Here is a 27601-nt window from a genome sequence, read left to right on the forward strand (position 1 = left end):
AGGTGGTTTTATTTAGGCCTTCTTCCTCCGTTTGTTCTACCAATGTTCGTTATTTTTTCCAGGTCTTTATTCAAAAGCATTCTTGCCCTGGTCTCTCTGCTGAGTATTAAGCTGAACGCTGGTGATGGATCGCAACAACTTCATGGAATAGGCGACTTTATCTTACTGGTTGTGCAAAGCCTAAGTAGGGTTGGCTCCACAAGCTACTATGATTTACCTGTTCTTGAAATCACATTAGACTGCCTATCCCATATCACCTACAGAAAAGGCTGGAGTTTGCAGTTTGCAGGCAGTGGAGAGGAGCTTTGCAACCTCATGGCTGATCTTTTTATACAGGTAAATATTGACAATTGCGAATATAATGTGCTAATGATGTGGAAACCTTACTTAATGAAGCCCAATTTACATGTAATGAGAGGTTTATAAGTGGCGTGAAAAATGACAGTGATAACCGAAGGGACGTATTTCGATACAAAAGGCTAATTAAAGCCCAGCGCACACGGCAGAATTTCGTCTTTGAAAAACGAAGATTTTTGTCTTCACATATTGCGCATATGACAGAATTTCGTCTTTGAATCAAAGACAGGAAACTGCTTGGCGGGAGGTTTCAAGAGAACACCTTCGTGTGATCAAAACTTAGTCGCTTATTGGCCACCGAATATGTCTTCGAAAGATTTTTGTCTTTTGGATCCGAACACGGCATACTTTTGTCTTTGTCTTTCAAAGACCGTCTTCGAAAATTAAACATGTTTAATTTCGAAGACTGTCTTTGAGAGACAAAAATCTTTGTCTTTGACAAGCGCATACGGCAGATTTCTGTCTTTGGGATGCTAAAAACAAAAATCTTTGTCTTTCAAAGACAAAAGTCTGTCGTGTGCGTTGAAGATGTTGATATGATTGGCCATCAACCTGTTTGGCTATCAAATAACAATTATTTTCACATCTTTTTTCATCTGCTGTTTACTGTGCTCTCGTGTTTTCAAACAAGAAAGAGTTTTAAGTAGTAGCTTTTTATTACAATATCTTCTAGATTCTGCATTCATTCCATGTCGATCGGACTGGTGTTTCTACTTCATTCATGGGAAAAGGAGTTATTACCAAAGTCGCAACGTGCCTGTGTCATGTTGCAATGGAAACCCAGGCATTCTGCAAAGATAAGGTATTTGTGTATTTGCAACCATTAATCAACTTTCAAGACGGCAAATTTTAGATACCCCAAGTTTTAACCATCCTATTGCTCTACCTCAAAAGTGACTACCCTATCTTGCTTCCTAAGTTTTAATTATTCTATCGTTCTACCCCAAAAGTAACTATCCAATCGTGCTCGACAGGTTTTAGCTACCCTGTCGTGCTCCCAAGTTTTAGAGAACTGCGAACTGTGAACTATTTGATGTAATCTAACGAGTTTCTCATAAGTTGTCATGATGTCTTTATTTGTTCATCAGGACTGGACGGCTAGCTGGATACTACAAGATAACGCACAAACGTTTGATGGGGTATTAGAGAATACCCTTCCCTGGCTGTTACCTTTATTAACCGATAGAAGTTTAGATATAAGGTGGTGTGGTTGGGCCTTATCAACGGCTCTTTTAAACGGTTCTGCTGGTGCTGAAAGCGTTGTGAATGAATTTCAAATTTATCCTGGTGGTGTTTGGGCATCTGCTGTGGGAGTGATACTTGATAACCATGAGAATTCACTTATCAGGAGCCAGGTATGTTTTTCACGTGACTGCACTAACATGCACAAGTCAGAGCATGCAGAAGTATATCATTTTTTAAAGACACTCTGTTCTTTCTATAAAAACATATATAATATGATCATCGAGAAAATTATAATGAAAAACATGACCACAATTTAGGAGAAGAGAGAATAGACGTTATGTTTTTTTTAAGTTTAACCTCATTTTAACAAAACAGATAAGGTTTTATCAGCTAGTCAACCGTACTACTCAAGATTCAATGCAAAAATGTTCTTTAGTGGTCTTAGACACATTTCATAGTTTGTGGTTTTGTAAAAGTTTATTTTTAAATAGAAACTTCGAGAAGATAAGGGCATCGAGCTTCGGCCGAAGTTTCTACAATCACTGCCAAAATTACTTGGAACACCTAACACTTTGCGCTGTGCTTTTCTATTTTTCATTTGTTTTCTTGAATACTACCACTTCCGCCCCCCTTTCCCCCAAAAACAATGTTGAAAGTATAGAAAAGTATCAAACAATCCACAAGAAAAAGCGTACTCCATAACCCCTTTCTTTTTTCTATAGTAAATCAACATTGTTCCTAGGGGGTGAGGGGGATGGCTGAATTTGCCTTTGAAAACCTACGTTAGTGTTCCAAGACTTTTGGCAGTGATTGTAGTTCTTATAAAGAAAGAGTGCATTTCATACCTCCTGTAAACAATTACTGTAACACGCGATTCTTACGTTTATTGTAATGAGAGAACTCACTGCTTATTTTAGGAGCCGTTATGATATGTTCATAGGTGCATGATGTTTCAGAGGTGACCTTTAGCTAAAATAAAAGGATGTTAGCAAATTCTCTCAAGTCTTTTGTTTTTAGGGTAATTTATGTGAAACAGTGCCGCTAGTCTAGAAAAAAAAACAAATCAGACAGATAGAGGAAGTTTAACATAGCTTATGATGAAACATGTTACTCCTAATTTTTTTCATTATAACATTTCAGGCATGTAAATTGATTGTAACGTCTTTGTCAAAACTTAAACGTTCCAAAGAATCAACGTCTTATGATTTTTGGGAAAACATGGTTGTGCAAGATACACAGAGCCAGGTAGGGATGATGCTATCTTGTCGTCAGTTAAGTTAAAGTATCCTATTTTTGCTGTATGCTCACTGTAGTTCATTGAAGCAGCCTTCTCGTAAGGGAAATCTAGTTTAGTATAACTATGGAGTGATCTAAGTTTTTTACATTTTGTATCACGTAAGAATACGAATATAGATTAAATTTTACTCTATCAATCTAAATCAATAAGTAAACATGCTTCGATTTTGTCAAAGTGTGGTGACTCTGCTTAGGCCTGTTACCATTTTTTCCTTCACATTCATTCCTGCACATTATCATACCGCAGCACAGACATCCTCTTTGTCACTCTTAATGTCACAAATTATTTTGCATCTACTGTTTACTTTTTCTTTGCAGCACAATTCATTCCAATCCATTCTACCGCCATTTCCTTTTCCCTACATTACTGGTGTTATTTTTCGCCTAATTGAAATCTTTATTGTATATAGGTGTGTTAACTTGTGTAATAAGTTCAGTATAGTAATTTGTATTGCAACTTTTCATGTAGAGCATTCCACTGCATCTTAATTTTTGCATGTTCATGTTCAACATTACTAAAGCTTTTTGTCTTCATTATTTTTCATGTACCATCTGTTAAAGTTTATTTACGCTACCAGAAGTACCGGGAGTCTATATAGTGCTAAACATTCAAGCTTGCTTGAGTTTTTGAACCTGCTTGTGAAGTTTTAGAATAAAAATAGAGTCTATTTACTCGTATATCGTATATCAGGACTTGCTGTATTGCCTATGCTGCTGTCTTTGTTGTAGAAGTCGACGTTTCCTTTGTACAAGTCATATCTTTTGTACTGATTGTTTTCATGCTTATGTAATCCAATCTTTTACAGACAAACATCACTGGCTTTCCTGCATTCCTTCTTCTTTTGGATCATTTTAACTTCTTCAGCAAAATCAAAGATATTTTGATTTGGGAATCAGCTACTAAGCACGCTTCCACGCTGCAATCTGCATACCAGAATGTTTCTACGTCATGTTCCTCACAAAGAAGTGACACTGACCAGGACTATGAACGCATATCTGACTGCAGTCATGATGACGAAAGCTCGGACAGTGTTCCCACAAGTGTTACTGCCTCGAATACTAAAAGCAGCATCACGGAGGATGCCAAAGGTTCATCTTCCGAATGCCTGCTGTTGTCATCCATAGACAGTTTATCAGATTCATCCCAACATCATCAAAGCGTTTTCCGGTATGCACTCCCCATTCAAATTTAAGCTGCTAAGAGAACCTGGTCGAGTTTCTAATTGCAGGTTCCTTCTACGTTACCAGATATTCTCATGGACATCCAGTAGGTTACTGCTAAAATGAATAACTAATATCAATGGTATTTCTAACCTTGTAGTGAATCACATGTCGACCTTTTAGCCATTTGCTAACAAGCACGCATTTAGAGAATCACTAATAAAATTGGCAAATTTCTTGTTCAGATGCATATAGCTTTTAGATTGCTTAAAAGATGAAAGCGATTTAAGAAATCCTTGCGCTTTTTGGATCTCTGAATAATTTCACTGTTTTATCACCCACTTGGAATATTGCAATATGAAAACTAAATATTTAGAAACTTTCTAATTAAGTACTTTTGTGTCTGGTTGTTAAATAGGGCCTGTCTGATCGAATTCTTGTCTCAAAATTATGAGCTCACTTCTGGCAGATTAGGAAGTGGAGCTTAGATTTACGAAACAGGCCAGCACTCCTTTTTAAATATATATGATGATACCTCGGATTGAGTATCCCTGAGCAATCATTCTGTGACACCCCTTAACCTCCTGTGCGATGTTAGTTGATATACAGTACGATTTCTGGTAGTCAGTTACTTTAGGTGGTATCTCCTTTGAAGATATCTTTACTCAGCGAATGGCTGTGATCGTTTTTAGTCTTAAGGGTTTTCCCCCTAAGAAATCGTTGTAATCTTTCAGTTTTAGTGTATCAAAGCAAGAAGAAAGAACGGTGCTGAGGACAATCGATAATCGGGGTCAATGTAGCAGCACAAAGCTAAGGTCATCTTTGTTTCAGCTCATTGGCATGTTGGCTGAAATTGATGCTGAAAATGTGATTTTAAGCCTCCAGACAAATGGCCTGCTTGAAATGATTACAAGGTACAGGCATAAATGTTCTTCGATGGTTTGAAGAGCATTTTTTAGTGCAATCTGCCCTAAATATTGGCCCTTTTAGGCTATGTATTCCACCCACAATTTGCCAAAAATCTTGATCGGATGGAATAGTGACAAAAAGAATAACATCTTTGCTATTGATGAGCTGTATACTTAAGCGATAATAGGTGTTTTATGATTATTTGTATAAACAAATTAGTTAGTTATATATTTCTTTTTTGAAGGGTAATGCCGGAAGCTTCTTATCATTATATTCATGGCTATTCATTTTATTTATTCATCATCTTCATGCATATTCAAATAATTGTTTTAATTCATTTTAACTAACTCACGATCTTTGTTTATAACTTTGTATAAAGCAGCATCTATTGTATCTGGAATTGCTAAACCTAATACATTTGTTTGATTTTTATTGATAAACAGCCGCTAGGACCCTTCTCGATCAATCTTTAAAGGTTGATTCCTTTCTTTTTTGTAGGTTCATGGATGCCAGTTTTGTTGCCAAGTACACAACTCGCTTGTCGCAAAGCACGCCAAAGACTTCGAACTTAGCCCAAAGCTTTCTAGAAAATGCGGAATTAGCCGGGAATATTCTCAAAGTTGTCAACCTTTTAATCTCAAATCACAAAGCATTTGCGTTGAAGTTGCAAGGCGATGTGCAGTTTTCTTCACAGCTTATGTCACTGTTTGAAATAGATGCAGAATTTACGTCGAGTGAGTATGATAGTCTTCATTCGCTGCACAGTGTTTACCCTAATTTTTCTAAATGTTACTAATTTAAGACACGTACTGCTTATGATTATGTGAGAAAGTTGCAATGAAAGCTCTCTGGTTTTCTGCCTTAATAAGAGATTATGGTGGCAGTGGTTGCCCAAGCTACTGCAGAGTGGGAGGTTAATGGGGTGACCAATGACACAACGCCCTTTTAAGACCATGCCATTTTGAGACCACGCCCTTTTGCTGCATTTCTATGCTTTAAACTAGTTGTATTATCCTTTTGCAAATCTTAAAAGATTATGAACTACATCTACCCAATGCATTTTTGTCAGTTTTTGGTAGAATTGTTTAGACCATGTCTCGGCAAAAGTGGGGAGGGGGTAATTTTTTATATTTTTAATACATTCACAGTTGCATGATGATCGCATTAAAGCGTGAAATTCGCAGTAGCAAATTGTAACCATCCTGTTCTATATACTAAAAGCGTGTAATACATTTATATATATGTGTGTATATGATGAATAGCTCTTTAAATGATAAAAGTAACTTTGTTTGTAGCAGCTTTGTACCAGTTTTTTCCTCGTGAAGCTTCAGAAATCAATGTCATTGCGAGTTTGATGCGATTGTAGCATTATTTTTTGAGAGGTTGCAGTCTTGTCAGTGTAATAAGTATTAAAATATTGAATATAATGTGACCGTTGGTGACAAGCCTTAGTTTATTTTAGAAAGTCACGTCAGTTGGGTACCAGTCACCAATGAGGGGGGCTTTGCTTTATAGGATCGCTTTAAGGATAGTGAATCAAAAATGACGACATTTTCCCTGTCAATTAATGACCTAAGTTTGGTTATCTCCCAGGTTCATCTTTAGCAAGTCAAGCCCTCTACAAGGTATGGAACGAAGCTCTCAGACTTTTGATCAAGATGTGCTCACGTGATCAGAGCATGGAACAAATGAAAATCGAGGCTTACGTCATAAAAAACCTCAGTCTTGTTGCAGGTTTGTTACTTTCAATAGTAGACATGGCTTCACGTTACCTATAATTCAAAATGATATGCGTATGTCCTCCTAATGAACAAAGAAGTAATGAATGATACAACTCGAAATTTTACAATAATTATCTCAATAATGTTAATATTGTATTCATACTAACACAATAGTATGCATACGTAGCAAGGATCTGAGATTTACCTCCACAAAACCCTTTGCTGGAAAAAAAATCTCATTTACTCCCGATACACATTTTTACTTTTGATAATTTCCTTGCTATGTCTCAGAGAATGCAATGTATCTTTTGGTGCAATGTGGCATCAAATTGCATTAGCGTCGTTTAAGTGACTGGAAGCTCACTGATCAGTTATGTTGAACCCCTTGAATTCTCCATCTTATACCCGTTTTACGTATTTCGCCCTAGATTGATCGTTTTATACTACTGTACACGGTCTATTTTTTTGCAGTGTCTTACTATCAGGTGGTGTCAGCAGGGAAACTGGCAAAAAGCACAGTCAGCTTGTTTCTACATCTATTCAGTTGCATTTTTGGTAGAGAAAGCAGACGAAAGTGTAATCATAGAACTGTACCTCAAGCTCTAGAGGGTGGAAGTGAACTGCTGTCTTTTTGTAAACAAAGCAAGGAGTTTCACGAGAAAGCTGCTTTCACGCTAGGAGAGTTCTTTTGCAAAATATTTCTAGATCAGCTAAACAGGTCTATGAGTATTGGACAGGATAAGAAGACTGTTTTATCGGCACTGTCGCTGCTCTTTGTTTTGAGCACTAGTTCGAAACAGTTTGCGCTGGAAAATGGATTCTTAGAGTCTACAATGGAAGATGTAAAAGATATTCATGTTAAACTGAATTTAGCCTCGTTGCAATTTGAGAAGGAAGGCGCTCATAAAAGGAAGGTAATGTGTGTGCTCTTCTTAGTCATCAAAAGTTTAATAATATCACAACGCTTTCGATTTTTTTCAGGGTGCTGAAATGTTTGTAGTTTCTTGATTGAGAAAGATCCATCTTTGCTAAATTTCCAGCACAAGGAATCCTCTTACATATTATTTTGTTTTAGAATACAAAAGTTCAAATTTTTGTTAAATTGTTGGTAAAAAGGCATTACTGCTACCTTTTAATGCTTTTAAATACAGTACCTTCTATAGAAGAATTTCCCGAAATAATTGTTTTATCGATTATTCTTTATATAGGAAAAGTCATTGTTGCTTGAAGTTGCAGAAATTTTTGGACTTCTTCGAAATCTGTTACACTCAAGCACTGACACAAAGGTGAGAGAAAATAGGGTGCAGATTTATTGTTCTTATAGTGAAATGTAGGGAGGTGCCATCAATTTCAGTTTACGCAAGTGTGGCCCGGTTCGAGTGCAAATCAATTAGCTTCAAGTAATAAACACAAAACACGACATAGTTTTCCAATGCAAAGCTTTATAAAAACCAAATACTCTTTACAACTCCTCAACGTGATTCCAACAGTCCCTCTCTCTAACTAACTAAAAGTCCTCTTTCCGGGGGTAAGTCAGTTCTTGTAATATGGTTAAAAGGGGGTCTTTGGAGAGGTCCTCACACAAGCTAATTACCAATTCAAATTACTGAATAGTAGGTCATGAATTGTACTTTTTTGAGCAATGGCTGATATTGATAAGCATGAAAAACATGCAATGTATTATTATCTGACCTGATCACTTTTCTTGTTTCGAACGAACGTGGATGTGGACAGGCATGTGTAGATATGTCCAGCCAGATTTATTGCGAGATAAATATGACGCAATATGATAAATATGGTTTATTTCCTATCAGATTAACATAATTATTTTGTATGGATTTTTTTTATCAAAGCAGCCATTAAAATATTTCTAATGTTTGCATAATGTGTATGATGCTTATACTGTTTCATAAATGATATTATTATCAATAGTTTGTTTTCTATATAGAATGCAGCTGTCAAATCTGGACTGTTGATGTCGATTCAAAAGATGTGGTCTTGGTGTCTCATCGAAAAACAATTAAAACTAGCAATCCTCGAGATTCTTTGTACCCTGTCTTCCAACTGCCCGAAAGGTATGGTACTTGGAGGATTTTCCTGCAATGGTAGTAGGTGTTATTTGAAATCAAAATTGTTCATTCCGACATAGCAACTAGAAATATTTTCATGTTTCGTTATTCCTATCTTCCAGACAAGTCGTTTTGTTTCGGAGTTTTAAACCGAGTTTATTAGGGTTCTAATCCTTTTTTCTAAAATCTAAATCTAAATCAAACCTTGCATATAATTTTAAAATTGAATTTTGAATGCTGTTTTTACGTATTTCCAGGTATTTCTGATAAAGTTGTGAGACTGCAACCTTTTATTATTTCATAGTGATTAAGAACTTCTACTGGCACTATACTCTTGAATGCCGAAAAACTTAACTGTGTTCTTTTCACCCACAACAGCTATTGAAATGATATGCCATGGAAACTCGACCACATTGCAAAGAACGGTACATGATGAAAATTTCTTGTTTCAAAACATTCTTAAGCTTCTGATCCGTTTGCATAAAGATTGCATGGCTCCAACTGGAAAAATTGAAAATGCAACGAAAACCTCTTTTTTGCTTGTGACCAATCTAATTGTCATTTCTGATTCAAGATCAATTATATGGAAGGTATGTGGCAATTACTTATAGCCTCTTTGCTTTGTTGAATGTTGTTACATGATTTGTTATCAAGACGATGTGTTATGTTAGAGTTACTAGTAGTCGAAAAGCCACATTTCCTGTTCAGTTTATTTGTGTAAATACCCGATAGTACAAGTTTTTATCATCTCTTAGTATTTAAGATATAGATTAGGATCATTTTTTGCTATTATTTGACATAACTCTTATCGTCTCAAATTCATCTTGAAACTCCTCTGTCTTGACATTAATTTTTGTCTAGTAGATTTGATTTAAGAACGAATTTCGAATCAAGTAAGTGAGGATAGTCTAGAAAGTGCAATAGTTGGCTGCATTTTGATCTGTTTTAAACTTTTTAGAGAATGAATGATATCTTTTTATTTCTTGTATTCTCTAAAATTGTTTCCTGTATGCAAAAAAATCTAGTTTTTGCATCTCTCTGTTTAGAGCAATTTCTTGCAAAATTTCAAAAGCTGTCAAATTGGACAAAGTGCTAATAAAAAGCAAAAGGTGGCGTCAAAAATTCTCACAGCCTTGTGGATACAATTTCTCCTGGTTTTGTCCTTTTACAGTGATGGGGCCCAAGCTATACTCAAAGTGAATGGTATGACTTAAACTTTCCTAACAAATATTCGATCTATAGTTAAAAAGACACCGAGGACTTGATTTGCGCTTAAAAACAGAGCCCAGATTAGTCTGGGTCGTCGTAGATGTGAATAAAGAAACACGTGCCTAAAACTAGGCAATTATGCTGTAATGGATAAACTTATCATGATTTTAATACCAAATTCGCTCAAAATTTTAATTGGTTTTGCTTTCGTTGAGTTTTGAGAACTATTTTTCCTTAGTGAATAATTTTGCAGCGTTTCACATCGAAAATAATCTGTTACTCCGATACCAAAAGCATGCCGTATTTACTCGAATTAAACGCCGGTCTCGAATAAACGCCGGGCAACGCTGAACAATCAGCATTGTTGTCTGAAAATTGATAAAAAATCAACAATTGCGTTTGCTACCCATGCAATCGAGGTAGATCCGTTCTTGGACTTAAATTCTTGTATTGCAAGAGAGTCCCTCGGATAAAAAATTTTGATTTTGAATAAGCACGCCGGTTGCGTTTATTCGAGTAAATGAATTTCATGTTTCCTTTGGCAGCATGCAAGAACAGTGTTTGATTTTAGCTCGCCATGAAAGTTAAAACTCCGTCGCCTATGACTTGTAATGCATAGAACCAAGTTTCTTCCTTTTTATTTCGCAGACATGCTCTCAACCATAATTGCCATTGCTTCCGAGGAGCAACATCGAGAGAGACAAAGATGCTTGCTGATTCTTCGCAACTTGCTTCATTTTCCAGCTAACAAACCGTCTCTTATTACCAACAGTATATATTTTTTATGTTCATTTTGATGTCGCTATTGGTTTCAAAAATGTTGATCTATCTTTCATTTTACCCATATTTTCCATTAAGACTTCATTACTACAGCAATGCTTTTTGAATTAGTGTCTTTTTATATTCAGAAAAATTACCATTAGATTTGAAGGATGTAATCCTATTACGGATCAAGAAATTTTTTTATGGAAATATTTGATGTACAATATTTTATCAGGGCGTAAACATTTTTTGTACGGAGCAATAAATAATATTTTGAATGGTTTGTATGTTTCTTGAAATTTGAATTTTTCAGCCCAACTGACGTCATGCCTTCTGAAAGGGCTTGGTACCGAGTCAATATGGACAAGCGCCATGGTCGTGACTTGTTTTGCGTCTTTGCTCCGCAACTGTCACAAGGTATAAGATTACATTTGAAATTCTACATTCGTAATACTTGCAGGACTGTTTAGATATATCATCAAATGCATATTAATGTGTCTATATTTATGGGTGACGTTTATTTTCAGAAATGGTAGCATCTTTAAATTTAATTTTTTATTTATCAATTTTAGGCCAAAGTTGCACTAAAGAGGACAAATCTTTTGGCAAAATTGCAGCTAATGAATGAGGAGGTGATCTCAGGTAGTTTTGATACCCAATAGTTTTTTTTAAGTTTTTTACTCTTCAAGAAAATTGTCATCTGGGTTATGTTAATTTTATAAGATTTAGTTCCCTAGCCTAGAAAAAAGTTCACTATGATAACGCAGCCGCCTGATAGGGAATCTGTTCTTTAGAACTGCCAGTTGGGCTAAGTTAAACAGTCCTTGAGGTATCTCCCATCTAGTGTGATATGGGCCTATGTTCAACCAGATTCAATTCTTTCATATTATTTGAGTGTGCGGTTTTTATGCAACTTGAAAGTAGGTACAGTACACTATTTATTTACAGTACACTGGAATCATTAGCACACTGACGTTATATCTAATATCAATGAAAGTTTTCACTTTGCCATTATCTCATTTCCTTTTAAAGAAAGCGGGACATTTTTCTTGGCGAATGCTTAACCTTCCACAAGACCTTGACAACTACCTACTAATTCGACTTTTTATTCCATTTCTCGTAGGCAAGATGTTGACCATTAATGGTGACGCTAAAGGCTATGAAAAGCTAAAAATCTCACTAGATAGGACGATAAAATTCTTATCTAAATGAAATTTGATTTGTGCCTTTGTTCAGCTGTTTATTGCTTTAAAACTGTGAATAAATAAACGATCTATGTTGTAAATATCCTTGTTCTAATAATCTGCTTGTATATATGTTTCAGTTTTTGTAAATTTCTTAAGATAAAAATTATTTGTGGACGTTTTTTTTATGTCGCAGTTTGATGACGTTCCAGTGCAGCCTGTATTATTTGAAACCCCACTTTTAGAACAATTATACCGTAACTTATGAACAAAGATCATTTTCTCCTATATTTTACAGTTTTCATTGCTTTTTTATCTAAATGCGTAGCTAAAGCATCAGCAAATGAAGCAGGCTGCAACGAATTGCTTTTAATAGGAATTGCTTTTAGCACACTTAAATGAATTCCAGAGGATATTAAAGATTCAGTTTCTCTAACAGAAGACAAGTATGCCTAGCTGGAATAATCCATATCATAATTTCGAGAATTTGACTTTTTATATGTTTTAAGTTTAAGACATTTCAAAAAGGATACACAAGTATGTTTCCGGTTATGCATTTGGTTAGTATAAGAAGATGATGTCATACCACATGTAAGAAATAACAATGATGGATGGATAAATTCAATGTCTACAACTACCTCTAATATATTTCAAGCTTTCTCATGGAATGCCTGTCAGATCATCTTGCTCTTAATCGGAAATATCAGTTATCTGCTCAGCTTCAACTTTCCTTTCATAGCCAACAGATTTATTTGCACTTTCTCTTCTCAAATTTTGTTTTACTTCCGAAAGTGGTTTAAAGATGGATCTCTAAAGGCAAAGTATTCAGATACGCATTTAGCTATAAACCAGCATTTATTTCAATCTTTGTCACTGTGATGAAATATATGCTTCTTAAACCCTAAAAACCTTGTTGTTCTACACTTGAAAAAGACCCAAGTTTCAACAGAGCAACTGTTTCACATGACTCGTTTCAAAAACACCTTTTCAGCCCTTGAATATAGATTCCAGTTCAGTTCAATTTCAGTTTAATTTATTTTAAAACTCCTCAGCAAACAATATACAACATCCAAGTTAAATTAATACATTAAACACAATAGCAAAATCATAACTTAATTTAATTTAGGTAAAATGTATAGCAACGGTAATAACCAATTAAATAGAAACGAGGAGAGTTGTATGGAGGGGAATTTCTTGAGTATGAGCTCTCTCAGTAACTAGGCCAATCGGGGAGAGAGCCCCCTGTTTTAAAAATAATAACAGACTATAGTTTAAAATGATGGTTTGCTTTAATAAAATTCCAAGATATTCTAGCGTAACTAGGTTCAAAGCAGTTAATGCATGTAACAAGGTTTCACTATTTGGTAAGGGGTTTATATCTACATTTGAAAATCTTATTTATTTGATAATTAGCTGCAATTGTAAGGTAATCAATTTTGATATAGCATTTCTATTGTCTTGCAAGGCAGACATTCTTAGCATGAGTGTTGCTCCTTTTCTTTATTTTAGTGAAATAATGCTAAGAACCATTGGCAGAATAATATATTACAGAGGGCATTGCTTTAATTGTCCCCTTTCTGCCTTGTCTGCTTTTCCAGTCTTCACCTTTTTTTGAAAGCTGATCTCTCTTCTGTGCATCTAGCAAAATGGGCTGGTTGCCTTTTCATTCACATCATTTACCCTCAGTCAAAAGTAAAATTTTTGTTCATTTAAAATGTAATTATAATTTTATTCTTATGAGTTTTATCCAAATTTATCTACACAGCAAATTTGAGTTTAACATGACATATATGGAACTTAATGCAATGTGCATATTTCTGACAATGCAATGTGCATTTAAGCAACAGCCCCTTTAGATCTTTTGATTACAGATTTTTAGATGTCAAAAGTATGAATTTAAAATTCCTAGCAATTCATATGTTTTTTGTTTCAGTTCCTCTGTAAATCAAATTAAAACAAAGGAACTTAGGAGCAGAAGATGACACAAGAAAATTGTTGTTAACCCTTTTAAACTCAAATTGTAAGAAATCTTTTAATAAAACATGCAATTTAATAAAATCTTTTACTTAAGTAAATTTCTTAGGCTTTCATATTGACTTGAGTCATTATCTATATGATTCTTTGTCTTCATTTGATTCTTTCATCCACATGAAACTGTGAATTACATTTTCAAAGGCAGCTGCTTCTGCTTTATGTAACATATCACTTGCTCCTTCACCTAGCTTTTGAGCACCTGCAAAAATACCAACAACATACAATGGAACTTCGGCATCATACTGGGTGTTAAAAAGCAATCTGCTTTCAATGCTTTCTTTGTACCCTGCAAGAGCTGCAGCCCCTGAAGCAATTAGTTTTGGCTGCTTTATTTTTATCTGATCTCTGAAAACTTCATCATCAATAAATGGCATGACAAAATCATCAATAAAACTTTGCAGTTCCTCTGTACCAAGGTCTTTATAAATAGCTCCCATCAGTGCAAAGAAAGCGTCACATATGACATCTGCTCTCGAGAACGGTAGGTGTTTTTCATTATCAATCTGATCGATGTCCTCTTCAATAACCAAGAGCTCTGGAATTCCAATATTTTCCGCTAACCTTGTAACTATATTTCTACCTGACAATTGTTCAGAAATGTCGCTTATCATTATTGATGGCAAAAATGGAAATGAAGAAAAGACTTTAGACGTTACAGTCGAGTTTGTTTGCGTGAGACCAAGCAGCGTGAGAGTATCTGGAGACAACTTTAAGTTTTGAAGTCTCTCTACTAGCGAGTAATTTTGGGAAGCGAATTGCGGGATGTCTTCTCTACGGCTAATCTTCGCCAGGAAAGATGGATGAACAAATGCAGCGGTCAGATAATTGGGGTCGTTAAATTTCAACCCCATCCTCTCCTGAAAGCAAAACAGCTCTTTGTCAAGATTTTGAAAAATAAAAGCCTTTTTGTCAAAGACTGTGTCTTGCCGTGGTAATCGACGTTTGAGCTTCTCTTGTAGCTTCCGCTCTCGTATTCTGGTATCTCTGTTGCTTCCTCGATAACACCTAGCCTGAAAACAAAACACAGATGCAGGAGCAAATAATCTGCACATTTTTCTGAGAGCTTGCATAGGACTCTCGTGAGAAAATATTGGGCTACTGATTGCAAGCACGCTACCTACTTTCTTACCCGCCATCTTTCAACGAATGAAATGAAGCCGAGGCCATGAAATGTATCTTTCTGAAAAAGAGACTGACTGTAAGCGGGTGAAAGGAGAATGGAGGACTTGGTTGCTGCAATCAAATTGTACTCAGACGACAAAAACTGGACACAACTCGTGGAATGTATAAACTCTTCAGTAGAAACAATCGTGAAGAATGCTTCTAAAATAGATGCTGCTATTGATGCACTAGACCCTGCTCAGCATACCATTGGCTTTTTAGGAATACTGTATGTGTAGTAAACCTTTTAACAAAATCCGTGTTTTCATTTATATTTTATCTTTAGGTTTTTTTATTTTGCTACCTATTCTTTTGGAGCCTAACCCCTTCAAATTATCATTTAAAAAATGTTCCTTTCGGTATTTATAGTTAGTGTCAACATCAATTGTGTGCTAAGTTTTCAATGTGAAAAACACTGAAACTGCCCCAGACTGGAAACTTTGCTGCGCGCCCGCAATATATTGCCCGCGCACACCTCTGCGCGCTTTTGCATATTGGCCGCGCAAAATCCCCTAGATCCCTTGACAATAGGATTTAACATTATTAACAATAAAAATAACTAAGAGTGCATGATTTCAGGCGCGCAGTCTCAAATTTTCAAAATAAACTTGCCCGCGCAAGAAGCAAAGTTTCCAGTCTGGAAACTGCCACCCAAGTCTGCAGAGAATGATTATTTCCCAGGCTCGAAAACATGCATATGCTCGTAGCTATGCTGGACTTCTTTTGCTTTCACCTCAAACGTCTGTCACCAGAGTGCAAAGTATTTTTTGTGCGCTGGGAATTATTTTCTGTCGCTTACACTTGCATGGGAACAAATAATGTTGCAAAATGACAGGTTAAAAGCTGCAGGATTTCATTTTAAAATAGCACTTTTAGGGCTGGAGATTAGGCTATGCACAGAATTCACACAAAAGTCCATGCTCCAACTGCTCGGATTAATCTAAATTTGCAAAAAAGCACGGACGGGATTTGAGAAAAAAATTTTTTCCCCCTCTGGCAAAGTCATGTATTATACTAAAGTAAATTGTTATATGGGCATCACGCGTTGGAAGCTGATAATGGGTGGTAGCTGATAATGTGCCATTTGTCAACTTTTTTTGAAAGTCATAAAATTCAAAATTGTCCCACCCAGCACTTGTTTGATCTAGCCTTGTCCCTGTAAGGGTGATGAAATCTGTTTTCTTAGATACTGACAATGACAGAGTAGAAAATAAGAGGGTAAAACATGATATCATGAGTAGTGCTTATGTTAGATATTGGATGTTTGTGTTAAAATCAAAAGAGCCTGATGATAGGTGCAGGGTTGCCAGATGGGATTTACAAAAGAAGGGTTGCCAGATAGGTGGCAAACTCAGGCCAAAATTCACGTAAAAAGGTCAAATTGAAAATTCCTCCAAAATACACAGTGTGAAGTGAATAATATATATCCATGCATGAACCTTTCAGATGACATCCAAGCTCGAGCAAGAGACCAAGAAACTTTCTCCTTCAAACGAATTCCTTTGATAATCGTTAAGCCATTACACTGTAGTATTGCTCTTTCAATTCATAATTTGTTTGTTACTTAGGGTGCTAAAGTTTATATAAAACTTTAGCAGTAAATGAACTCATAATGTTTAAAATGGCCAAATTTATGTAGTAGGCCAAAAAAATTTTCCAGGCAATTTAACTCTGAAAAAGACCAAAATTGGAAATTATCTGGCAACCCTGGATAGGTGGCATCTTTGAAAGTTGCATTTCCACTGCCCTGGGTATAAAACTGAAAATGAGATGTGAAAGATTTGTGCAAGGATAAGCTTCATAATTAGATAGAACTTGTTATTCATTTTGTTTAGCTAGCAAAAGTGCTTAATAATGTTTTTTGGTATAAAATTTACTTCTCTTGAATTTTTCTTTCTTACTTGCATGGTTTTTATATAAAATAAAATCTAAATTATTGTAAAGTATTTTATAAAATTTCCTGCCTGACACAAACAAGGAAGGTGGTTTATCTATCTGTTGTAATTTTTGTGGCCAGATCCTCCAGCCAAAAACCTGGTTTTTCAATATGATCACCCATTTAAAAAAGTGTAGGGTCTTCAGGGACTTAGCCACGACAAGCAAACAAATTTTGAATACTTACTTTGCCATCATAAATACTTTTTGCATAACTTTTGATTGGTTATTAGCACAAAATGCCACATAATTTGACAAATACAATGTATTTATTGTTTAGAGCTAATATACTTCAATAGAGTTGAAAGATCTATGTTAAAGTATCTATGTTTGCTGCTATTCTAGTGTCTGTAGCATTTTATCTTTGGAAAACTATTTATAACAAAACTTAAATTTATTTCAGGCTAATAAAGATCGATTTACCAAATTATGGAGATTTTGAATTATTGTTCACACAGATCAAGAATTTTATTGAACTGTGTTCTCAAGAGCAATTGCCAATTGTTATAGAAAAATGTAAGGCCTATTTGATTCTGTTTCTTATTTATCTAGTCTTTTTATGGATATTTATAGATTTTGTACCAAGCATCAAATGAGATGACTGATAATTTTTTTTAAATTTTTTTCTGTGAATTGGATGCTATAAGCTGTTATTCTATACTTTTAATTTCACAGTTTTTTCCTGAAGTGTTGCCATGAGAAATATGTTTTAGATAATTAAGAGCTTCTTAATGTGTTTTTACAATTTTAGTTATCCATATTTGTCATTTTGTCACACGATGTTTGATTGACAAGAAGCAAGTAAGTATGAATTCAGATTAAAATATTTTCTTTCAATATCTAAATAGCCATTTGTAGTGATTTATATTCACCCCATAATCTTGTTTTTGATATGTTGATACTTTGTTTTGATGTAAGGCTGCTTGTAGCCATTTGCAAAAAGTATTTCAAAAATTCTTAGATATTTTTACTGAATTGCAAAATGAAACAACCCTGCATTTTTCAGACAGGTAGAGGTATAAAACTGATGACAACAGCAATCTGCAAAGCAAGGCAACATGAAAGCCAACTAACCTCCATACATTCTGACCTGCTTCAGGTAAAAATTGAAGGAACAATTTTAACAATTAGAGATATCAGCAATATTGGCATTGATGGCTTCTGGTTTGAAACAAGAACTGATTTTTAACTTATTTTTTTATCAGGTTGTACCACAATATACTTATATTTTTGCAGCTCTGTTTGTTGTCTAAGAATTTCAAACCAGCATTGAGGTTTATGGACATTGATGTCACTGATATACATAAAGAGGTTTGTTTCTGTTCTTCAATAAAGAGCCATGTACTGTACTTTTTGATAGGTATTTTCCTCTTGTGAAAAGGATGTAGAAAGTCAAGGTAAAGAAGTTTGTCATGGGATCTAGACATGATGTGGCAATAAACAAAATTTTTGCCATTGAATTTCTAGAATAGTATGTCAGGAAACTTTTTTATGTGGATTTTTGCATGCATGCATATCTATATAAATGCAGATATTATGATCTGTAATCCTTGCATAGAGTCCCTGTTGAAAGTTTGACAAACTTCAAACTTGTCTTTGCCTATCAAAATTTATGGAAAATTAAAATTTGAAAAACTAGACAGCTGGTCTTATTGAAGAGTTAGTGAAGCATAGCTGAATCAGGAGACATAGAGCCAAGACGATTCATTTTAATCTAAGCGAAATTTTTAATTAAACTTTCCTTTAACCCAAACAATTTTCAACTCAAGTAAACTTGACTTTATTAATATTATCTGTATACACACTTCTTAATATTTTTACTGATATTTTTTCATATTTGTTTGATGTCTACTTTTTGCAGAATGGCCAGTATGATTCCAGGTATTTTCTTCTCTATTATTACTATGGGGGAATGATCTATGCTGCGGTAAAGAAGTATGACAATGCTCTGTTCTTCTTTGAAGTGGTAAGTAACTCTTTCCTTGTAAAGATTTACTGCGTTTATAAAAACCTCTGTCTTTAAATTACCATTTTTTGCTTAGCAACAAATATGATTGTACAAGATGCTTGAATTCTATATTAAGGTTTTTTAGAAAAAGTCACTAGGGTATGTTTTAACATTTCCTTTTAATTTTTCTTCTTCTCCAGGCTGTAACAACTCCAGCAATATCAGTCAGCCATATAATGCTAGAGGCTTATAAAAAGTTTATTCTTGTTTCTACCTATCTTCATGGAAAGGTAAGAATTTGCTAAAAAATCAGTATTTTTTAGAAAGTGTTCCATTCAAACATAATGAATGGAAAAGGCAGATTCAAATTTGTTATTTAAAGAATCACAGAAAAAATTGAAAATTCTGGAACTTTTTCCCAGATTAGATTCATCTTGTATCAGTTTTACAATGGAAAAGTACATTTCCTTTGTAGATAGTAACCCTTCCAAGGTATACATCTGCTGTGGTACCAAGATTTTTGAAGGTATCAGTTTTTCATTTTCTATAGAGAGAATCAGACAGGTGTTCAGTTCATAAATGTCTTAACAATAAATTTTGAGTTATTCCACATATGATGCCCCAATACTATTCCATATTCTATTTATAATGTTATCACCTAATTATGTCAAATTTGAAAATGTTTATATGAAATAGTCTCATAACATAGTTAAGTATTTTTTAAATGCTGTGAAATACGAGATATACAAATGTTAATCTATTTTAAACTTGGTATTATTTTTCCTCAATGAAATTTGATAAAGTCAATTTTGCCTCATATTGTTAAGAATTTGATTTTTCTCTGGTTTAGTAATTTTTGGGTTTATTATCTATCTTTTTTACCGCATACAGGCACTTAGCTCTGCCTATGTAGAATTAGCAAACTCTTATGGTTCACACGATCCTGACCAGCTTCGATCGGTTGCAGAAAAGCATCATCAAGTCTTCCAAAGGGTAAGTAAACAAGGATTAAACTAGTCAGCCAGAATTTAAACTTCTTGTAAAAATATGTTGTCATGTAAAGTAATAGTATATTTCTTTTAAGTTTGATATTTTATTGATAGTGTTAGATATTGTATAAAATATAAGAATGTTGTTTTCATGTGTATATGCATGCTGTGTTTATGTTTACATGCTGTTTCTTTCTACTGAAGATTGGTATTTGCAATTCTTTTATTTTTCCTCAACAGGATAATAATGCAGGGTTGCTGAAGCAAGTCATAGCATCTTTATATAAACGAAACATCCAACGATTAACAAAGGCATGATACATATTTCTTAGCTTATTTCATGAATGTTAATTACATTCATTAAAATGAAATTTTCTGTTTATAGGTTCCGTTTTTCCTGTTGTTTAGGGATGTAATAGTATAACTTTTTATCAATAAAATTTTATTTAGTTTTAAAGCCAACAACATAATATTTTATATAATCTTAAACCATAGTTGTTAATGCTTTTTTGTAGTCTTTATTTGTTTCTTCTGTTTTGTTATGGGTTATTTTAAATGCACTATAATCCAAGTTCTGTGAAGTGATGCTGGTAGCTGACTATTCTGATCAGGCCACACAAAACAATTTTGGCATTTTATTTGTTATTTGTTTTCAGTTAATGATTTATACTCTGTTATTGTGTTTTCCAGACATTCATCACACTTTCATTAAGCGACATGGCCACCAGAGTAAAACTTGAAAATGCCCAGGAAGCTGAATCTTATTTACTTGAAATGGTAAGTTTACCTTTTTCATAGGAATAACCGTCTTTTTTCACTCAATTCTGCTATTATGGTTTCCATAATATGTTTAGAAAGGAGAAAATAATTTTGATACTTTGTAAATCAGACATTTTACTGATTTTTACATACTATGTTGCTATTATACAAACAGTTTCATGAGACATATTCTAAGAATTTTGACGCTTTTTTATGAAAGTAAACCAAATAATTTCAAGTTTTTTTAAGTTCTAGAATTTAGATTGCCTCTTTCAGAACCTATTTGTTTGGTTATAATTTCAAAGGATACAATAATATGCCATTTTAGATTGAAGATGGGGAAATTCATGCAACTATTGATCAAAAAGATGGTATGGTGAAATTTCACGACAGCGCTGAGAGATATGATTCTTCAACAGTAGTAATGAAAATAGATGAAGAGGTGGAGCCATTTTGAAATTTTTCTTACATATCAGCATTTTAATATCCAGGCTTTTGCACCAGGTTTATGTCCATATTGTTAATTAGTCTTGGGCATACTGTATGTGTGAGCATCAAGGGTTCAGTCTTTGTTAACCCTGCATTGTGGGTAAATATTATCAGCAATTCAGCTTAATGTTTAATAACTTGGCTTTAGAGTTTGAATTTACATTTGTTTGATTTGAGTTTGAGTTTGAATTTTCTCCAATAAACATTATGCAACAAATGACATATTTGATTTTGGTTTTCTCAAATTGCTTTAGTTTGCAACTCTCTCTTCTATATCTTGCAGATTCGAAAATGCATGATTTTAGATGAAAAGCTACAAAAAATGGACAGAGAAATATCAGTTAACCCACAATATGTCCAGAAGGTAAGCTTGATTTGGTATGGTTGTGAAAAATATGGTATGGTACCATTGTGTATAACTTATTCCTATTATAGACCAGGTGGAGAATAGGGGAATGGTCGCTTGAGAGCTAAATTTTTGGAACCAAGTGCATTTGGTCATTTCAAGGGTGCTGATTTTTCGAAAATCGATGTTACATGGGGATTTTGGGGGACCACTAGCCTCTTTTTCGTGTTTGGAGTTTTGTTTTTGCATATAGGAAAGTAATCAATAAAAAACAATAGCAGTGACCTATATTACTTGCGCGTTAATGTCTAAAATTGAATTATGGTCTGTTAAATTAAGCCTTCTTTGTTTTTAATCTGAGTCATAAAGGGCGGGAGGGGCCATGATCCCCCCACTTTTTTGCGAAGCAAGTAGTTTTGAAGCTATACTAAAAGGAAAAAAAGCCTTGGCCCCCTACTTTTGCTAGCCTTGGCCTCCCACTTTCAAATTTGTGGCATAGGCTCTGTCTTTGATGTCATTTTTGTCTGCAAGAGATTTGTCTGTATTGTTTCCATTCATTTTTCACATATATAAAAAAATTATGTATTACCTAATGTATGAGAAGAAGGGAGGTAACAAAAAAGAAAAGATACTGGTCCAATAGACATATCAAGCTTGTTATGTGGAAAGAATAGAAAGACACACAACTTGAGACAACTCACCTTCCAGAAACCTTCCAGAAGTATCAGCTTCTCAAAAAGGAAAGAAAGATGTAAAAATATAAAAATTAATGGTCCTCAACTGAAAACTAAAATTATCAATTAACCTTGTTGGTGACATTGTCTATGTAAAGAAGAATATGTTTCTGCTGAATTTATCTATATATTTTTTATGGTTGATAAAATTTCACTTATTTTACATCCATCTAGGTTGTTGGGCTACAACAATTAGACGATCCAAGTAAAGGAGATGAGCTTATGTCATAAAACAGAGATATTTTGCTGTTAGAACAGTTGTAGAGCTTTCATCAAGATTCCATACAAAATCAATAGTGCATTGTAAAAACCAATTTAGAACTAGCTCCTTGTATTTGACATTTGTTAAATAATTTTTGTTTAATCTTGAAGAGAGTAAAAGTACTTTTAAAATTGTTACTTTGAAACTTAATAAAACTGAAACCAGTGCTGCTAAGTTGTTGACAAATTGTCTTCACCTCAATTGTAAATCATTTTCTGGCCTTTAATTGACTCTTCATTTGGAGGATAGTAAACATTTGAGTAAAAAACCGAAAAAAATATAAATGAAAGAATTTTTTTTGAAAATTCAGGTTCTGTATTTTGGGAATTTGATCTAATAACACATACCATGAAACAAATGCCAATTTGTTATTTCCCAATATATCGATAAAATTTTATGTAAATGAAATCATTGTTATAAAAGGGGGCTCATTTTATTTGCATGCATGAGTGATAAATTTCAGCATTAACAATTCACAAGTGTATGCTTAAAAAAGCATGTTTTTGACATTTTGTAACCATTTTTTGCTGTTTGCTAAAAATCTGTTCTGTGTTAGAATGTTGCTAAGGGTGCTCAAGCCTCTAAGCCCTAATGTAGTTCTCATCAAGCATATACCTCACAAGATTTCATACTTGAATGTTGTTTTGAAACAATGAAGAAATATGGCCATGGTTAACTGTATGATATCTGAAGACCTGCATCTTACTTAAAAAGTTTATAAATCCACCATGGGGATAATGTTTCAGGCCTCTCCGTGAGCATTTTAGCGGGCGCGTGCTCAAACACGCGCCTCGCCTTGCTTAGGCGCGTGTTCTACCAAAAAAATATATTTACGTTAAAGTAGACAAAAACATCATGTTTTCGCATGTAAATACTCTGTATCTAGAAATATCTAAACAAACTACCTAATAGAGAGCTAAAAGCAAAAAAACACATTATTGTTGCAGTTCGTCAATGTCCAGCTCAAATTCCAATGAAGAATCGGAGTCAGAAGGAGTGGAAGAATCAAAATTTGTTCCATTGACGTAATATCCAATTGCTTTTCTGCCACTTCCTTTACAAACAAGATTTAATAAAATAACGCTTTTGTATTTTGAGCAAACTTTACACCAAATCGAAACCACCATTTTCTTCCCATTCCTATCTTCGGTCTTTGATCCGCTAACTTCGTCCTTGCGATACTTGCGAAAGCAGATAGCTCTATGGCTTGACCCTTTGAATTACTGGCCACTTAAAAAACTTATAGCAATCAGGAATCACAATGACAGTTTATTGGTTATTGACCGGAAATATATTCAAGAGGTGTTTGATTTAACTTGGCAATAACAATTTCCTCGAAAGAGGGATTAAAAGAAGCAACCGTTTATTTAGATATCAATCGCTTTCGAATCCGCAAGGCTCTTGGTATAATAATTGTTCAAAACTAAAACACAAGAAGTGCGATTTAAAGGGTTCTTATAAACCAGGCGCGTGTTTTATTGCGCGTCTCGGCAATGATAGGAGCGTGCCAAGGCGCGCGCGCGTGATCGCGCGCCATAAACGGAGAGGCCTGATGTTTTGCATTGCATTCTAACTGATAATATCTTTAAATGGTGTATTTTGACAATAAATACGACAGCTGGTCTGTGGCATAAGGATTTTCCACAACAACATTTGAATACTATACAGTCACAAATGCAAAATCTTTCTCCCATGACTACTTGCTTGCTTCTAACATTATAAAAGATGGCTTATTAAAGTCCCTTAAGTGTTTAACTGATGTCCATACTACTTTGCTTGTGACTAAAGGGCAGTCCTTCATCATCGTCAAGAATTTGCTGTAACACATGGATAGAATGAATCAAAGCATGAAGTTGTTTGCCACGCATATCAAGCTTTTTTGCAAGTTCATTTTTAGTTTGTTCTAGTTTGGAAAGCTCTTCCTTTAGTTTTTCAGTTTCTGCTTGTGACTGTTCCCTGTCTGGCTGCACTGTTATAACTTTTGCAAGAGAATCATACTCTTGCTTATTTTTTCTTATCTTCTTTGCCTTCTGTAGTTCCAGCTTACAATGTGATATGTCTTCTTTTGCCTCTGAAATGCTTTTTTCTATTTCCATCAAAAGATCCTAAATATTTAAAATGTGTTAGATGTCTGACAGACAACAGCCACAGGCCATATTTCATTGGAACATCTTTGACATACAACTATTATTAAAGATCATACATCTAGTATATATTTGAAAACTATAAATGTGCCTATGCATTTTGGCTGTCAAACATCAGAATCAAGGATGAAAAGAAAACAAAAGGCATAAGAAAATACAAACAGAAACTGAAGATAAATCATGGGTTAAAGGATGAACTACAATTGACAATGGCATCTTTTGCCAGAGTGGAAACTTTGCTTCTTGCCTTGGCAAGTTCATTTTGAAAATTTGCAACTGTGCACCTAAAATGTTGAATGATATTAAATGATGTGATTATAATATAATATGATATTTAAAAGGGACTTTGTGCAGTCAATGGGCACAAGTGCGTGGATGGAAAATTTGAGTTTGCACCCAATATATTGCAGGTGTGCGACAAAGTTTCCAGTCTGGGTCTTTTGCTCTTTTGATTCTATGTTATAGAAATTTGCATTTTCTATTCGGAAAACTTGCCCATAGGCTATTCATAATTTGACTCTCATTTGGGTTCTTTTATGCCTCCTTTGGTATTCATTTTGCTGAAAAAATTGATCTTTCCCTTGATATTAACACCAAGTGTAAAATAATATCATATACGTTATGTAGGCTAGGTCGTCAAATGACTTTCAATGGTTAAAGTAGAATTGAAAACATTAATTCTTAACCTCGTAGTTCTTCCTTTCTTTCGTATTCATCTCATAGACTAGGTGATTCTTTATCATTGCATACTCGCACTGGTTCAATAACGCGATGATTTTCTGGTAAGTTAAATTGCTCTCCTCTTGAGTCGTTTCCACATGGCACCATTTAACGATAGTTTTTAGAAGAGTTTGTATTCGACGATCATCTCCTGTTCCATCACCATCAAAGAGCAAACGATGCCTTATTATTTCTTCTTCAGACGCAGCCATTTTAGGGTTTATAATAGTGTTATTTTCTTGGCAAGAAACACATTTATTGGCAAGCTTCTTGCCTAGGCCAATAGCGTAGTAGAGCGAGGTCGTCTGTTGACTGACAAAACGAGGCTCGAGCGGGCTTGGCTTCGTAAAACACAGCAGTTAAAAACAAAATCTGCTCTTTATTTATTCAGAATTAGTTTCAGAAAACGTCTAATGCAATCACTACTTTTTTCTGCTTCTGCGTGTTTCTTTTTGATCGTGGGCACCCTTCTATTGTAAAATTGTTTGTTGTCAGGCAGGTTAGTTCGGCGCTATGTCGAGGGGCAAATCATTCCAAGAAAATCCCGTACACCTTTTGTGAAAATCCTATTGTTTTATCTAAAAATCCCCAGAAATCCTTTTTGTTTTAGGGAAAATCTCGTCCGCTATTTGCAAGAGCGAATTACCCCTCACGCTATGTCGCAAGGCAAGTATAGTGGCGTAGGAGCCCAGGGTCTAAAGGACACGTACCCCACATTTCTGCTAAGCTAGAAATCTGCCCTCTTCTTGGTCGAGAAGTGCCCCTCCTGAGATTTAACACGGGTCACTTCATTGCTCTTTATATAACCCTAGAGCTGACTTACTAAACTAAACCAGACCTGTCAACTCTCCCAGTTGCGCCGGGAGACCCAAAGTTTTGCTTGCTTTCTCCCGGTCTATCGATTTTTTAAAATTTTCTTCCTGTTTATTCTGTGTCTTTCAGCAGAGGTATTCTTATAACAAAAATTATTGCAATGGCGTTCTTCATGACAACATTTTTATTAGTGTTCACGAATTAATAAAAAACCTTGAAAAAGTCATTATGAAGAAGTTTCCTATATTTTTTGTCATTAACTGTTTTCCCAGCATGACTTTTCCAGGTTTGTTGTTTATAAATTTAACCTAATAAATGTTCTATTATTTTATCTTGATTTAGCAAATTCCAGGGATCTTACTTTTTTTCCCCAAATCTCCCAGTTTTTTTAAAAAACATTCTAAAATCTCAAGATTGTGTAAGTTTTTGGTTGACAGGTCTGCTATACACCCATGTTGTTTTCATCTTTTCATTCTTGGGTGTCGAATCATTCCATGATAATATCGATTGCATTTTAAGACTGTTGATGTATACCTTATAGCATAGTCAATGCTTATAGAAAAAGGTAGAATATTTGATAGTTTATCGTATAAATCTTTAGAAAATATAGAAAAAGTTATTCAGTTGATACCACAGCTGAAACTTTTTCCAGAAATAGCAAAGTGCCTTTCTTTTGAAGTAAAAGATATGATATAAAAAATTGTTTGCAAAAAAAATCAACAAAGATGTCGCACAAAAGTTGTTAAAGTGCTTATAATCTATCTTCTGCTTATAAGTTACCTGCGAAGTAGTAAGAAAGAACGGAGATACAACAACTTGATGATGCTTTATTCTCATCAGCAAAGAACTGATAAAATAGAGTTGAAAAGGGTTGCAAAAGACTTCGTACAGACTTTGTACAGACTTTGTATAGTCTATAATTAAATGCAGGAAACTTGCAAGTCACATACACACTTGAGTGTGCCAAATTTATATTTGACGTATCAAAAGGCAGCTATGAGAACTTTCTCACAGATACCTTTCAACAGTTAGACCGTACACATTTCCACAAAACCCGGTAATCAACACACGGAAACTTCTTTCTTCACAGAGTTAGACCAAATTTCAAACGTAACTTTATTACAGCTACAGGAGTTAAAATATATGGAATGACATCCCTCCTAAAATTAGAAATTTATCGAGCAAAAAATCTTTTTGTAAACTTTATAAGAAATTTTTGATTCAAAACTACTAACTTCATCAAAAAAATTTATTGGTAACACCTCTACTGATCTTTCTGTTTTTATTTAAATTCTTTCTACGCTTTCCTCTTCCCGCAATTCATGTAATTTTCTAAGAATAATGTTGCTATTTTCATCAATACACATATGCATCTTCGATTAGTATCTTTTAATCTCGATCGTAGCAGCCACGT

General features: G+C 34.5%; 4 protein-coding genes across 4 annotated transcripts in view; 2 read left to right on the plus strand and 2 right to left on the minus strand.

Moving 5' to 3' along the window:
• LOC135685216 (rotatin) overlaps nucleotides 1-12143 on the plus strand; it is a 30193-nt gene extending 18050 nt beyond the window's left edge. The window contains exons 20-36 of the mRNA XM_065201067.2: nucleotides 63-336; nucleotides 1031-1159; nucleotides 1446-1712; nucleotides 2683-2787; nucleotides 3645-4006; nucleotides 4734-4913; nucleotides 5407-5642; nucleotides 6502-6642; nucleotides 7101-7543; nucleotides 7838-7915; nucleotides 8578-8704; nucleotides 9077-9288; nucleotides 9745-9901; nucleotides 10556-10678; nucleotides 10983-11086; nucleotides 11242-11311; nucleotides 11793-12143. Coding sequence (XP_065057139.2) covers nucleotides 63-336; nucleotides 1031-1159; nucleotides 1446-1712; nucleotides 2683-2787; nucleotides 3645-4006; nucleotides 4734-4913; nucleotides 5407-5642; nucleotides 6502-6642; nucleotides 7101-7543; nucleotides 7838-7915; nucleotides 8578-8704; nucleotides 9077-9288; nucleotides 9745-9901; nucleotides 10556-10678; nucleotides 10983-11086; nucleotides 11242-11311; nucleotides 11793-11881 — 3097 coding nt within the window. The 3' untranslated portion in view covers nucleotides 11882-12143. The remainder of the gene's footprint in view (nucleotides 1-62; nucleotides 337-1030; nucleotides 1160-1445; nucleotides 1713-2682; nucleotides 2788-3644; nucleotides 4007-4733; nucleotides 4914-5406; nucleotides 5643-6501; nucleotides 6643-7100; nucleotides 7544-7837; nucleotides 7916-8577; nucleotides 8705-9076; nucleotides 9289-9744; nucleotides 9902-10555; nucleotides 10679-10982; nucleotides 11087-11241; nucleotides 11312-11792) is intronic.
• A 252-nt stretch (nucleotides 12144-12395) lies between these two features.
• Nucleotides 12396-15044, minus strand: LOC135685254 (uncharacterized). The gene has a single exon (XM_089110785.1). The coding sequence runs from the start codon at nucleotides 15021-15023 to the stop codon at nucleotides 13959-13961; it is 1065 nt and encodes a 354-aa protein (XP_088966911.1). The 5' UTR covers nucleotides 15024-15044; the 3' UTR covers nucleotides 12396-13958.
• A 12-nt stretch (nucleotides 15045-15056) lies between these two features.
• On the plus strand, nucleotides 15057-22684 carry LOC135685244 (COP9 signalosome complex subunit 3). Its single transcript, XM_065201117.2, has 14 exons — nucleotides 15057-15277; nucleotides 17387-17499; nucleotides 17735-17784; nucleotides 17990-18082; nucleotides 18220-18294; nucleotides 18845-18949; nucleotides 19132-19221; nucleotides 19407-19457; nucleotides 19823-19924; nucleotides 20161-20232; nucleotides 20611-20697; nucleotides 21008-21121; nucleotides 21452-21532; nucleotides 22423-22684. Exons 1-14 carry the CDS (start codon nucleotides 15105-15107, stop codon nucleotides 22477-22479), a joined length of 1263 nt encoding a protein of 420 aa, XP_065057189.1. The 5' UTR covers nucleotides 15057-15104; the 3' UTR covers nucleotides 22480-22684.
• Nucleotides 22685-24132: 1448 nt separating this feature from the next.
• LOC135685264 (THO complex subunit 7 homolog) lies at nucleotides 24133-25696 on the minus strand. The gene is made up of 2 exons (XM_065201138.2): nucleotides 25341-25696; nucleotides 24133-24615 (listed from the first exon to the last, which is right to left on the minus strand). The coding sequence occupies exons 1-2, from the start codon at nucleotides 25584-25586 to the stop codon at nucleotides 24262-24264; spliced, it is 600 nt and encodes a 199-aa protein (XP_065057210.1). The 5' UTR covers nucleotides 25587-25696; the 3' UTR covers nucleotides 24133-24261.
• Between the last annotated feature and the right edge of the window lie 1905 nt (nucleotides 25697-27601).

This window comes from Rhopilema esculentum, chromosome 10 (genome assembly GCF_057945365.1).
Source record: "Rhopilema esculentum isolate cy_ngs chromosome 10, ASM5794536v1, whole genome shotgun sequence".
In the NCBI taxonomy this organism is placed as follows: domain Eukaryota; kingdom Metazoa; phylum Cnidaria; class Scyphozoa; order Rhizostomeae; family Rhizostomatidae; genus Rhopilema; species Rhopilema esculentum.

Excerpts from the sequence above, each read along its gene's own strand:
- LOC135685254 (XM_089110785.1), bottom strand. The coding sequence starts at position 15,023 with ATGGCGGGTAAGAAAGTAGGTAGCGTGCTTGCAATCAGTAGCCCAATA.
- LOC135685244 (XM_065201117.2), top strand. The coding sequence starts at position 15,105 with ATGGAGGACTTGGTTGCTGCAATCAAATTGTACTCAGACGACAAAAAC. Across the intron at positions 18,083-18,219 it reads TACATTCTGACCTGCTTCAG|CTCTGTTTGTTGTCTAAGAA; the intron begins GTAAAAATTGAA and ends ATATTTTTGCAG. Across the intron at positions 19,222-19,406 it reads CTACCTATCTTCATGGAAAG|ATAGTAACCCTTCCAAGGTA; the intron begins GTAAGAATTTGC and ends TTTCCTTTGTAG.
- LOC135685264 (XM_065201138.2), bottom strand. The coding sequence starts at position 25,586 with ATGGCTGCGTCTGAAGAAGAAATAATAAGGCATCGTTTGCTCTTTGAT. Across the intron at positions 24,616-25,340 it reads AAGAAAGGAAGAACTACGAG|GATCTTTTGATGGAAATAGA; the intron begins GTTAAGAATTAA and ends TTAAATATTTAG.